This window comes from Lucilia cuprina, chromosome 4 (genome assembly GCF_022045245.1).
Source record: "Lucilia cuprina isolate Lc7/37 chromosome 4, ASM2204524v1, whole genome shotgun sequence".
Lineage (NCBI taxonomy): Eukaryota > Metazoa > Arthropoda > Insecta > Diptera > Calliphoridae > Lucilia > Lucilia cuprina.
In genome coordinates this window covers 95,418,171-95,432,675 of record NC_060952.1, presented here as the reverse complement: position 1 = coordinate 95,432,675, position 14,505 = coordinate 95,418,171, and the positions used below count along the sequence as shown (strand labels likewise).

The following is a 14,505-nucleotide window of genomic DNA, read 5'->3' as shown; positions in this document are numbered from 1 at the left end:
GAATTATAATGTATAAAAATTTCTTTTCTAGTACCTTTCTTTCAGAAAATAAAGTTTCGTTAAGTTTTTTAAATTGTCTAAAATTAAATATTGTGATGAATTTAATAATCTGTTTTAAAATAGAATTATAATGTGTAAAACTTTTCTTTCTAGTACCTTTCGTTAAGAAAATAAAATTTCGTTAAGTTTTTGAAATTGTCTAAAAAATAAAATTTTGATAGATTTCAAAAACTAGTTTTATATAGAAAAGGCGTATATAAAAATTTCCTTTCAAAAGCTATTGGTTTTGAAAATAAAGTTTCGTTAAGTTTTTTAATTTTTTTCTGAATGGAAAGTTTTAACAGATTTTATTATAAATTTATTTTTATAAAATTATTATAATAAAACTTTATTTCAAAATCTTTTGCTTTAGACAAAAAAAATTTCGTTAAGTTCAATTCATAAAGAAAGATCTCTAGCAGTACTTAGAAAAATCTTAAATAATTTAATCGAAAAAATAATAATTAAAAAATTATATTAAAATTTTTCTATTTTTTCCACAACAAAAAAAATCTATTTTAAAACTCTCTCTCTCCCTTTTAAATCACATTAATAAACATACAAATAAACCCCCTCCCTCGCAACAACAACAAAGTAGGGAAATTAAAACAACAAAAAATGAACTCACGGAAACAACAGGGAGTTGAATGAAAGAAATAATAAATAGTTCAAGAGGGAGGAGGTATGTAGGTAAATAGGGAGTTAAATGTGGGAGTGAAGAAAAGAGGAAACTGGATGGATGTTTGGTTGAAAGTTTGTATAAATGAGATGTCAAATCATTAAATGAGAAATTGTGGTAGAGATTTTTTACGAAAGACTACAACAACAAAAAATGTTTAAAAGTACAGATTTTTTGATAGCTTTTCTTTAAATTACAACTAATTCGTTTAATTAACTATTATTTAAAGCTAAACATATAACTTACCCAAAATAAAATATTGATTAAAACCATTAAAAATTTCACACATGAACAGCAGCCGTTGAGACCCATTTTTATTGTTGTTTTCTATCTTCTTTTCGCCTTAACTTTAAATAACAGTGGTTGTTGTTGCAGTTTTCTTGTTTTTTTAATAATAACAGTGAGTTTTTGCTTTTTGTAAGTTTCCTCTTCTTGTTGGATTTTCCTCTTAATTCCTGTATTTTATTTCTTTTTATTTTAATAACAAGGAGCAGTTAATGCACCCAAAACACATACTCTAATTATTTATTTTCCTTTTCTTGTTGTTGTTTTTCTTTAGCAAATTTTACACATACTGTTACACTTTGAGCACTATTTTGTGGTATGGTTTTTATTGTTGTTTTTTTCGTTTTTAATCACTGTTGTGCATCACCTATAATTGCATTAATTCTTTTATTAGATTTTGTACAGAATACAAATAAAGTTGTACTTCTTGTATTTTTTTAAATACTATAGGGGATTCGGAAAATGTCCATTTCAGTTCAGGTCTATTTCAGTCCTAGTTAGGATCTAGTTCAGTTGTTGTTCAGTTTAGTTCAGTTCTAGATTTGTTTTAGTTTAGTTTTAGTTCACTTCTAGTTAGGTTCTAGTTCAGTTCTTGTATAGTTCTAGTTCAGTTCTAGTTCTGTTCTAGTTCTGTTCAAGTTCTGTTCTAGTTCTGTACTAGTTCTGTTCTAGTTCTGTTCTAGTTCTGTTCTAGTTCTGTTCTAGTTCTGTTCTAGTTCTGTTCTAGTTCTGTTCTAGTTCTGTTCTAGTTCTGTTCTAGTTCTGTTCTAGTTCTGTTCTAGTTCTGTTCTAGTTCTGTTCTAGTTCTGTTCTAGTTCTGTTCTAGTTCTGTTCTAGTTCTGTTCTAGTTCTGTTCTAGTTCTGTTCTAGTTCAGTTCTAGTTCTGTTCTAGTTCTTTTCTAGTTCAGTTCTAGTTCAGTTCTAGTTCAGTTCTAGTTCAGTTCTAGTTCAGTTCTAGTTCAGTTCTAGTTCAGTTCTATTTCAGTTCTAGTTCATTTCTAGTTTATTTCTAGTTCATTTCTGTTTCAGTTCTAGTTCAGTTCTATTTGAATTTAAGACAAATCTAATAATTTTAGTAATTTTTTCTTTTAATTTCATAAATTTGTTTTTATATAAAAACAAATACAATTCCTTTTTTGCAAAATAATAAGAATTATTTTTCATTCGTTCACTATTTATTTTGTTATCCCTGTGTTAGCTTCAGAATCTATACATTGTTTTTGTTATTTTCTCTTTTATTCCTTTCTTTTTTTTTCTTGCACGGTTTAGTTGTTTTTGTAATTTATTTTTTGTTTTTAAATTTTGCTTCTTTTTTATTTAAAAAACACACAGAGAGTTTAGTACTCTCCTTCAATTCTCGTATCAAATACTAAACTGGGGCTTCCTTTGACCTCTTTTAACTTTTTCTATCTTAAACGTGTGTTTGTTGTTGGTTTTTACAGTCGTTTTTTTGTTGTTTTTGCTTTAATTTTCTGCAAATAGATTGTATGACTGAGGGATAGACTGAAGAATGGGTTTTATTACTGGGATTCATTGACTTTTTATTATTTTATTTACTTGGTTTTCACTTTTTTTCTAATATTTATTGTTTAATACAAAAATTTCTTACAAAAACACCCACCACATATTATTTTCTAATTACTCGACTTTCTTTACTTTTTTATTTAAACTTTTTTCTATTCCTTTAATTTGGTCGATTTTAAAACGCGTTTTTGTTTTCTATAAATTTCTTCGTTGTAGCAAAATTCTGTTGGTTTTTATTTAATTTTTTCCACTTTTCTTATTTGATTTCATTATTTTGTATCTTTTAATAATAATATTTCTAACAAAACCAACTTTTTTCCTTCTACCGCTCTGTTCGTTCTCTCGCAACTGTCTGATTTTAAAATTCAATAGAAGATTCAATTTTTCCGTCTTCTGAGGATTTTCCAAAAACAGTTTGACAGATAGACAAACAAACACACATGTATAAATGAAGATACATAATAAAAACTACAACAACAACAATATGAAGAAATAAAGAGAGATTTAAATATACAGATTTAAATGACAGAGCTGGAAAATTGTAATTATTATTTAAAAAAAATAACATATTGAGTGATATACGGACAATTTAGATTTTTTTTAACTTATGAACTATTGACAACAAATTTTTAAAATTTATGTTCTATTTCTGTTACGCTTTTTTATCGGTAGGTAAATTTTCTTATATCCGTTATAATGTAATTTATCTCGATGTTTAAATTTAAACTGTCCATCCCCTCCCTGTGTATTTGAGATTAGCTATTTGAGAAACACATGCTCACACTAAATTCTCTCTCTCAAATAAGTTGTTGTGCTTTTCATCTCACCAGATTTGGTATAACAGGGAATAAATTAGTGTTAACAAAGTGAAAGTAAGGTTTTTTTTTAAATTTTGTAACGTTTTTTTTAATGTCTTGTCTTTTTAGAATTATTTAATTAATTAACTAACTAACTAATGCAATGTATACACGGTGGTTAGATCTTACAACGTTGGCAGTAAAATGTGCAGAAAATTTGTAATAACACTGCCAACTTACAAATTTTGTTTTGCAATATTGTCAGTAATGCTTTTTCAGACAACGTTGCAAAAGAAAAAATTGTAATTTTAGACGATTGTTAGATATTTTCTGAACATTTTACTGACAACGTTGTAAGATCTGACAACCGTGTATCACGGCTTTAACAAGCAAACTAACTAACTTACTAACTGCGTTTAATACAATTTAAATAAAATTTAAACTTCTAACGGTTTTTTTTTTGGTACCTAAATATTCCCTTTAATTTAAAAAAGTTACCAACACTGTTAGATAAAAAACAGAGTTGATTATACAGCTTTGGCTAAAAATGTATGGCACTTTGGCATAAACTACGACAACACAGTAATGAAATAGCCGCCAAACAAAATGACAAAGCCGAAGCCGTCAACAATTGTTCAGCTTAATTTTTTGTAAATTTTACATAATTTACGTTAAAAACACTTTCGCTAACAATAAGTTACAATATTTTTTTTTTTCCAAAATCGCAGATCTAAACTTGTTTAGTTACAATTTTATTGAAAATAGTTAAAAAAAAAAATAGTTGAAGCTTAGCATGCATACAGCTGCCGCCGTTAAACATTTTTAGTTTCAGGTGCCGTCGTAGTTAATATTTATCGGCGCAGGACTCTAAACGTTCACTACTGTTGATTGCAAAATTTTCAATAATTTCTGGATATTTTTTCTTCAAAAAAAGAAAAGATTTTATAATAAAAACACACAAAAAAGTAAAACCAGTGAAATGTTTATTATAAATAAAATAATAAAATTATAGTTTCAATGAAATAATTAAGAAAAGATAAGAAAAAGATCTCTTAAAAAATATAGAAATCGAAAAGTGTAGAAATGGAAAAAAGTGAAAAACTAGTGAACAAAAATATTTGATTAAAGAATTTATTTGTGACCAGTGGAAAGAAGGAACACACACAGAAAAATATTAAAATAAAACTAATTTTTTTTAAGAAGCTGTTGAAAGCAAATCAGAGAAAAAAGTGAATGGGGGTTCTATTATAGCAACAGAACAAAAAAAAAACAAAATACAACAAAAATAATAGAAATATTTAAAGAAAATCAAAAGAATTTTAATACAAATTGTCAGCAAGGGGTATGTGCCACCATTGTACGTACGAATGTCGACAATACGTAAGAAATTTCATAGATTTTATGGCAAAAAAAAACAACATTAACAACAAATTGCAAATAGCAGACGACAACTAGAGCAACAATAAATATAAAAAATAAACATAATTAAGAAGAAAACATCATTTAAATTATGGCCAATAATAATGCTGCTGCTTCAACTTCATCGGCTGCTGTTGCACCCTACATTAAACAACTGCCTGCCTCTAATTCATCCACCAGCCAACAATGGATTCAACAGTTGACGGTGGTGTGTGTTATTGACACACAGTTGGGTGATCATTTGAAAGATCGTGAATGTGCTTTGGAGGAGATACAGCAGGCGGTGCTGGCTGTGGGGGCCAATTTTCAGAGGGTACAGGTAAGTGCTTGAATATCAATGGATTATAAGGAAGTTGTTGTAATATCGAAAGTTAATGTTGCTGAGAGTTAGTACTAGAACGATATACGTTGAACTCTGGGAAGCTGTAACATGAATTTTTTTGATAAAATTTCTAAGTTTTCTCGGCAAATGAAGTTTCATTAAGTACGTATTAAAATACACAAAATTATCACTCAAATACCTTTATTTTAGAAAATAAAGTTTCGTTAAGTATTTTAAACCGTCAAGTGTGTTGTTTGATCATAGCATTGCCACTCAAATCTGTTTGGTTTGGAAACTATAACATCATTTCCTCTCAAATCCGTTTGGATTAGAGAACAAAGTTTCGTTAAGTTTCCAAATTGTTTTAAATTTTTATTATATTTGATATAATGTTTAAATATTTTCGCCTACATCATTGCATTAGAATATAAAGTTTCGTTAAGTTTTTTTAAATTATCAAAATTTCAAAATATTTTAATTTTAAATTTAAAAAATCAATTTTCGTCAAATTTTTAAAAATAGCTAAAAGTTTAAAGATAAAATTTTATTAAGTTTTTTTCAATTGCCAAAAGAAATGTTCGGACTTTGAACCGTAGATTACATCAATAACCCATTTAATTTAAATCAATTATTTTTCTAAATTCATTCAACAGCAACAAGATTTTTTAAATTTTTCTTCTACTTTTTTTTGCTTCTTTCTCTAATGGTTTTAGTTTGACAAATTAGATTTCGGTGAAACGAAAAAATTGGAAACATTTTATAATGCTGATGTCGCTGTCATCGATTTGAGTATACAGGCTCATCAACGATCTTTATCGTATCATTTGGGTGTACGAGAATCATTCAATATGAAAGAGAATATATTGATCTATAATGATGTACATTCAAAACAGACCTTAAGTTTAAAGGTAAGTTGTAGTAGTGGTCCGTAAGAGGCTGGCGCCTCAAAGACCACATGAATGAAATTGTGTTCTTGTTTTCATGTGTATGTATGTGTGAGTGTGTTTTTTTATTGATTGTATTTCCGTTTTAATATATTTAATTTTTACTAAAGTGCATTTATTTAAATATATATTTTAGAGAAAATGTGTGTGTGTATTTTGAATGACACCTACTCTTTAAAATAAAAAACAAAAATTAATTTACATATTGTTGTTGATTTCGTTACAAAATTAATAAAATGTTTTGTTGTTATTTTACAATATTTTAAACGTTTTATAACTAGATACTGATATATGGTTCTTGCTACACAGATAGATAGATAGATAGATAGATAGATAGATAGATAGATAGATAGATAGATAGATAGATAGATAGATAGAGAGATAGATAGATAGATAGATAGATAGATAGATAGATAGATAGATAGATAGATAGATAGATAGATAGATAGATAGATAGATAGATAGATAGATAGATAGATAGATAGATAGATAGATAGATAGATAGATGGATATATAGTAAAGTTAGTTAGTAATATATTAAATTAATAAGTTAGTTAGTTTGTTAGTTAGTTAACTAGTTAACTAGTTAGTTAGTTAGTTGGTTAGTTAGTTAGTAACTTAGCTAGAAAGCTGAAGCTAGAAATATAAACTTAGATACGATTTCTTTATCAGAATTCCTAATTTGTTGTTTGTGCACACAGCTCTGATAATCAATACAACAACAGCGCAACACTTAATAGATTATTGTTATTATTGCAATTCGCTCACTTGACATAACAGCAACAATCGTCCAAAGTATTGTATAACTTGTGACAGGGTTGGAAAAACCTTCATATTGGGTTAAAATCTTCAACTTTTAAGAAATCAATATTTGTTAAATCTTTAAACTAAACTATCCATTCAGTTATTTTGTTTATTTATTTATTGTGTCAATTTTGTTTTTGTTTAATATTTATACATGATTTTGTTTTATCACTATTTGCAGCATTAAAAACTGGTTTTATTTACACATTTTTACTTTTATTATTTGTTTCACCTCCCACTCGTAGATCAGTCTGTCTGTCTGTCCATCCGTCTGACTGTCTGTTCGTTTTAGCTTTTCTTTATTTGCTTTAATACGTTTATTTACTCATTCATTCATGTCCATATTTATTTTGTTTTAGTTTTTTTCTAGTTTTATTTCTTTTTTTTTTTTTGTATTTATTTGCGGTTTTTTTGTTTTGCTCTTTATTTTTGGTTTTGTTTACATTACAGCTTATTTTTTTTAGTTGCTGCTTTATTTTTTGTTGTTAATAAATGTTTTTTATAATTAATTTAATAGCTGTCTAAATTTTTTTTATTTAAGGTGTAAAATGCCTTGTTGTTTTTGTTGTTAGAATATTGTTTATCTTTTAGCAAGTTCTTTAGTATAAACATTTAGGGAAATGTCGGTTGTTGATTAAAATTTTCTGTGGATTTATTTTTTTTACCAAAACTCGTGTTTTTTTTTTTGTATTTATTTTGTTTATAATTTTGTTGTAAACATTTTTTAGCTTTTTGCCTTAAACCACAACCAATTATTGTGCGTAAAGTTGTTTTTGTAATTTTAAAACAATTTTTCAAAAATTTACCTTTTTTTAAGAAATTTTCATTTGAAATTGAAAATAGAAAATTTTAATGAAATTTTCAAATTTTATTACAAAATTTTGCTTAAATATAATGAAAATAAACAAGTTTTGATTTTTTCCTAATATTTTTTTTGTTTTCTTATCATTTCTCTTTTCAGCTTTCCTTTCCTAATTATACATTTTTATCGTACAAATATAATCCCGAATATGGTGTTTGTAATTTAACCAATTTCAATAAAGAATTACCGGCTGATACAAAAATACCCACCTTACAATCCAGACTCAAACGTCTGCTGCAAGATGTGGAAATACAATCCAAGTAAGCTTTTCATTTTCTTTACCTATTAATAAACATTTGGAATATTGAACAACTTTTCTTATATTCTAGAGCACATATGCGTGAAAAATTCTTAATGGATTTACGACAGGCTCGTGAAACTTATGCCACCAACTCTAAGAAATTACAAAGTATTTTACATGAAATGCGTAAACGTTTAGATGATGGTCATGTCTTGTCGGGCGAAGTGGTGCACAGTTTTATGTGTTCTCTAAGAGATGTACAAGACTATGATGCCATGGTGTGTTTGGTTAATGATTTAAAGAATATACCCAATACAAGGAAATATGTAGAAACGGGTAATATGAGTTTTTTATATGCCTTTGCATTGAATCGACGTAATAAGAAGGGTGATCGTGAAAAAGCTTTGGAGTCATCATTAAAAGCCTTGGAAAAGAAAGAAAATGAATTTCCCGATATGTTGTGTTTGTGTGGTCGTATTTATAAAGATATATTTGTAGAATCAGATTACACAGATACCAACAGTTTGCGTAATGCCATTAAATGGTATCGACAAAGTTTCGAGGTACAACCCAATGAATATGCAGGCATTAATTTGGCCACATTATTGGTTATCGATGGCAAAGAGTTTTCTAATACCGAGGAACTGCAACATATAGGCATGACTTTAAATAATTTAATAGGTAAAAAAGGAAGTTTATCCTCGTTGACGGAATACTGGGATGTGGCTACTTTCTTTGAGATATCGGTGTTAGCAGAAGATTATGCTAAAGCTATTAAGGCAGCGGAATGTATGTTTAAACTTAAACCACCTAATTGGTATTTAAAATCCACTATTGGTAATATTAGTTTAATACATTGTTTTCGCAAGAAAAGTGATGATCATCAGCCCACCATCGAAGAGCAAATCTTTCAATTTTGGATGGATTTCTTCTTGTATGCCACCGATAGCAGTAAAATTACTAACAGTATAAGGTTTCCCATATTGGTGAGTAGTAGAATGAAAACAAGTAAGAGGTCTATATTCGGCTGTGCCGAATCTTATATACCCTCCACCATGATGTGTTAAAAAAACAGCCCGTACGAATTTTATTATAAACGGTTAGTTACCAAAAAGTCTCCTTTTATGGGTTTTCGCTTAATCCAGACTCTACATCCTTAATTTCATGTTTCTAGGTTCAATATTATAGAAAATTCAAAAAGTACCTTATGAAGAACGAAAAAGTATCAAAAAGTTATAGGTTCCCACTTAATACAGGCTCTACATACTTAATTTCATGTTTTTAGGTTCAATAGTTGAAACGAAAAATCGACTTTTCGACTTTTTTCATTTCGTGTTTTTGTATTTTATGAAAAGTCAATTTTTAGACTTTTCGACTATAAGTATTTTATAAATAGTCGACTTTTCGATTTTTTTTCGATTTTTTTTCGATTTTTTTCGACTTTTCGATTTTTTCGACTTTTTGACTATTTTCGACTTTTTTCCGACTATTTTTTGACTTTTTTCGAGTTTTTCCGACTATTTTAGAGTTTTTAACTTTTTTTTACACTTTTTTAAAATTTTCGACTATTTTTGACTTGTTTCTACAATATTCGAGTTTTCGACATTTCGACTTTTTCCGACTTTTTCGACTTTTTAACTATTTTCGACTTTTTCCGACTTATCGACCTTTTTCGACTTATCGACTTTTTTCGAATTTCAGACTTTTCGACTTTTTTCACAGACGATAGTCGAGTTATCGATTTTTTGGAACAAAATAGTCGACTTGGACTTTTTTCGACAAAAAGTCGATTGTTCGATTATTCGAAAGTCGATTTATAGAACCCTATTCAATAATATCGAAAATTCAAAAAGTACCTTTTGAAAAACGAAAAAGTACCAAAAAGTTCCCTTTAATGGCTTCTGACTTAAGCCAGGCTCCACATACATAATTGTAGCCAATAACAACACACTAGTGCTGCTCTCGCTCTGCTACTCTTGCTCTGCTGCTCTCGTTCTGCCTTGTTTTTATAAACAAGAGTACAATAACAAAATTTACCGTATATGATTATGTATTTAATTTTTGTTTTTTTTTTTTTTGCTATTTCTGTTTGTGCATGAATAAAAAAAATCTCAATTTTTGATGATATTTTCAGAGGTGATCTCGGATTTTTACTCATATCTTCATTATTTATGGACCGATTGGACTGATTTTAAATAGCGTTCTGTTCGATCGTTTTTCCAATAGAATTATTGAAAGTTTGGATCTTGCAGATATTTGGGGTCTTCTGAAAACTGATTTCAACATATACACAGACACGCATCCACCGGGTAGACTAGAGACGGTCCACCATTCACCCCTGAATTCTCAGAACTCAGGTAGCAATTTTTGTACATGGATGTCCGGTACAAAAAGTACTCGAGCTATCTAATCTCTTGCCATAGCAGCCCCGTTGCGGAATGACAGGCCGCATTTGGCATTAATCCGCGTATCCCGACAAGGAAAAAGCAATCACTGGTCTAAAGTCAATAGAAGGGGGTGACGAGTCCCAACATCAGATGAAATCAATCTTCCGACAATGAAGTGAACACCCTTAATGATGTCATGAAAGAATTGCATTATTAAAAATGCAATCTGCATCATCTAATGACGCATTCCAGTGCATTCCTTAACCTCTTTAAGCCCACGAAACCACACTACTGAGATGGCTATGTGTGTCCCTGTGAGTAAGAACAATGTCTTCGGCTTATTGATGGATCGTACTTCGGTCCACCAGTTACGTCTCTAGGTGCTGTTGCCAAATCAACAGAGGCCATCCAATGGTCAGAGTTTAGATAGCCCGAGTACTCCAGCATGGACCGGTCAAGGCCAATGTACAAAAATTGCCACATGAGTTCTTCATTGAAGAACAAAGGGGCGATGGTAGACCGTTCTCAAGTCTACCCAGTGGATGAAAAAGACCACCGTGAGATAAAGCCATCAAGGCAGATGCTCACGTTAAAACTCTCGACAGTCATGCACACAGACAAACGGACATGGCTAAATATACAGAATATAGGATCCGAAAATTATATTATAGACATTACAAACGGAATGACAATCTTCTATATATACCCTTCTCAAGAAGGTGAAGGGTATAATGAGATGAAAAAGTGTTTATTTTTTAATTAACTAACTATTCCTTTTTTTGCAGATTGTGGAACCACAAAAAATCTATATGCCCAGTTATGTTAATATCAATATGGATGCTGAAGAGAAATCCATACAAATTATTAACACTTGTTTGGCTCATGCCAAAAATGAATGCAAAAAAGTACATGATTTTGTCTTCACTGCCTCACAAATCAAATCGGTTAGTTTGTATAAACGTGATGATCGTTGTGCTTATCTATATGTACATCACAATTCAGATGATTTTCAAATTTATTTTCCCTCCACCGAATGTCGTCAAAGATTCTATGAATTGATATTGGAAATGGCTTCGGATCAGGATGTTTTTGTTAATCTCAACGAAGAAGAGCCACCACAAATAGAGGTTGGTAGTTCGAAAAGAAAATTTTGAAAATAATTTCAAAGAAAAATTCCTTTTGTTTTTTCTAGTATGAGTATGATTATGATGATCAAAATCGTAAAATTGTTTTGGGTAAAGGCACTTATGGTACTGTTTATGCTGCTCGTGATAAACATACTCAAGTTAGGATAGCTATTAAAGAGGTACCGGAAAAGAACTCACAAGATGTTCAACCTTTGCATGAGGAAATCAAATTGCATTCTCAACTAAGACATCGTAATATTGTTAGGGTAAGATTTGAATTTCTAAAATCATTTTTAAATTTTGTTAATTTATGATTTCTATTTCAAAACTTTCTAGTATATTGGCTCTTTATCTGAGGATGGTTTCTTTAAAATCTTTATGGAACAAGTGCCTGGTGGTTCTCTTTCTGATTTGTTGGAAAAGAAATGGGGTCCTTTAAAAGACAACGAATCTACTATGGCATTTTATTCTAAACAAATTCTTGAAGGTCTTAAATATCTGCATGAACAGAAAATTGTTCATCGTGACATTAAAGGCGACAATGTGCTGGTCAATACCTATAGTGGTGTAGTGAAAATATCTGATTTTGGTACTTCCAAACGTTTGGCTGGTATTAATCCTATGGTTTCCACCTTTACTGGCACCTTACAGTATATGGCACCCGAGGTTATAGATTTGGGTTTTCGTGGCTATGGTCCTGCTGCTGATATTTGGTCTTTTGGTTGTACTAATGTGGAAATGGCTACTGGCAAAAGGCCTTTTATAGAATTGGGTTCAGCTCAAGCAGCCATGTTTAAAGTGGGTTATTATAAGAAACATCCCACTATTCCAGATGAATTATCACCGGCTGCTAAGAATTTCATATTAAGATGTTTTACCATACAAGAATCGGAAAGACCTACAGCAGCTCAATTGCTAGAAGATCCATTTTTAACAGAGTAAGTAGTAGTAGTTGGTCTTGAGTTGATAAAAGATTTTGGAACTTAATTTGTTTTCTTTTATTTTACTTTAGTAAACATCGTAAACTTAGATTGGGTGCTAGTACAAATGCTGATTTTAATCGCAGTATATCAGTGCCAGCAGATCGTTTAGTTAATCGTCCTAGATCTGGTAATACGCCCACAACTCCTGAAATAGAGTGAGTAGAAAGTTTATTACAAGTTATGGGAAATAGCTTTACAATATGAACAGTTTTCTTAAAGAGAAGATGTTAACATTGTGACAAGTTTTCCTATAGAAATATCAAAATATAAAAAGTTTCTGTTGAAAGAAAAGTTATACAAAGTTATCGTTACAGAAAACATATACAAACTTGCTCAACTTCTTTTTATTTTCTTCTCTTTTCCAGAGGTTTTCACAGTACATCTGTGGACATTGAAAATCTACCCAGCCATCAACCATCATTTAGCATGGAAAGACGCAATTCATCGGGTACATTACTATCACCGGAAATTGAGGTATCAACACCATCATTGCGTACCGGAGCTAGTTCTGAGACCAGTGAAACAAATGATTTCTATCATTTGAAAAAAGAATCTCAACGTCGTACAACACTCTCAAAAGTTCTAACGACGGATGAGTCGAAAATATGTGATCTCTGGCTGGAAAAGTTACACGATGAACATAGTAATATAGTGGCCATAACGAAAAATGAATTGCAAAAACTTTTACATGGTATACGTGAATATATCATGAATGAAAAGGAAAAACATTTAGAGGCTTGTATAAATAGTCTAAAGGAAGAGTTAAGCTATGATGCTGCCGCTTTAGATCATTTGCATTTGGCTTTGTATTCATTTCAAGATGCTGTTATATCGGTGTTAAGATTACACTCTATTAAACCGCATTGGATGTTTGCTTTAGATAATTTAGTAAAACAAGCAGTGCAGGCTTGTGTTATGATTTTATCACCAGAATTGGGTGCCAATCTATTGGGTAAAGAACTTTCGCTAATAGATGATGAAAGTGTACACAATCAACAGCATACTTCTACCGATAGTCAAGAGAAAATTGCCGCCTTTGATCCTAATCATATAGCCAGCAGTAATGCTACACCCGCCATGGAAGATGATAGTAATAGTTTTTCCTCTAACGAATGTGTTCGTCTACTCAGAGACATTAAAGAATCGAATCGTAAATTTCATCATCAACATTTAGAACATCAAAAACAAAGTCTTAAGGCTTTACAGAATATCAGCAAAGAATTGGCTCATTTCTATATGGGCCGTAAACGTACCCGACGTACTAAATATACTGCGTCCAATAAAAAACCCAATCGCCAATTGAAACGTCAATTTGCTCGCCGTTCCGTTAGTAATGTTAGTACTTATAATGGTGGTTTAGAGGAGGTGGACGAACAATTGGAAGAATGGTTGACACAGCATGATATCGATGAGGTATCCAAGGCTACTATTTTGAATGAAGGTTTTTCCTATGAAGATTTTATTTATAATATGGAGAAACTGGATTTAATGAGATTAGATTTAAGGTAAGTGATAAGAATTTTAAAGTTTTTGTTTAATTTTTTCCATTGTGGTGGTGGGGTTGGGGGAAAATGTCTTAGAAACTTTTCGAATGTAATAGAAACTTAATAGTTCAACATTTGTTTGTTTTCACTACTTTGGAGACTCTATGAGTCATCTTTAGTAATACCTCAGAGAGTGGGTCAAATTAAGATCTTGTACGAGGTTTGTCTAACAGGCAATGAAAGGACTACGGAATGTATCTCTGTTCATTTAGTGACAACACTAGACTTCGGTATAACACCACAAATAGAGTTTCCAAGTAGGGACACATGGATGGGATCTGAAGTTTTGTTTAAAGGGTGTGCAATCTTCACTGATGGTACCAAAGTGGAATCCGGCACAGATGCAGGAGTTTATTTAGGAGACTACAACATAAATGTGTCATATAGACTTCTGGATTAATGTAGTGTTTTCCAAGCAGAGATCTTAGCGATCTAGAAGGCTATGGAACTAATAAAAACATACATTAAAAGGGGGTCGAACGTGACAGTTTATATTGATAGTCAGGCAGCGCTTAAGGCCCTGAAATGTCATGTAGTATATTCCAGAT

General features: G+C 30.5%; 1 protein-coding gene and 1 long non-coding RNA gene across 4 annotated transcripts in view; one reads left to right on the top strand and one right to left on the bottom strand.

Moving 5' to 3' along the window:
• Positions 1–1,260: 1,260 nt before the first annotated feature.
• Positions 1,261–2,989, bottom strand: LOC124419589. The gene is made up of 2 exons (XR_006940704.1): positions 2,625–2,989; positions 1,261–1,370 (listed from the first exon to the last, which is right to left on the bottom strand). It is a non-coding gene; the product is annotated as an uncharacterized LOC124419589 (long non-coding RNA).
• A 1,345-nt stretch (positions 2,990–4,334) lies between these two features.
• LOC111682647 (mitogen-activated protein kinase kinase kinase 15) overlaps positions 4,335–14,505 on the top strand; it is a 31,803-nt gene continuing 21,632 nt past the window's right edge. For all 3 annotated transcript variants that reach the window (XM_046950508.1, XM_046950507.1, XM_023444640.2), the window contains exons 1-9: positions 4,335–5,062; positions 5,779–5,973; positions 7,775–7,935; positions 8,005–8,902; positions 11,089–11,430; positions 11,496–11,696; positions 11,767–12,368; positions 12,443–12,568; positions 12,779–13,918. In XM_046950508.1, the coding sequence (XP_046806464.1) occupies positions 4,835–5,062; positions 5,779–5,973; positions 7,775–7,935; positions 8,005–8,902; positions 11,089–11,430; positions 11,496–11,696; positions 11,767–12,368; positions 12,443–12,568; positions 12,779–13,918 (3,893 nt within the window). In that variant the 5' untranslated portion in view covers positions 4,335–4,834. The remainder of the gene's footprint in view (positions 5,063–5,778; positions 5,974–7,774; positions 7,936–8,004; positions 8,903–11,088; positions 11,431–11,495; positions 11,697–11,766; positions 12,369–12,442; positions 12,569–12,778; positions 13,919–14,505) is intronic.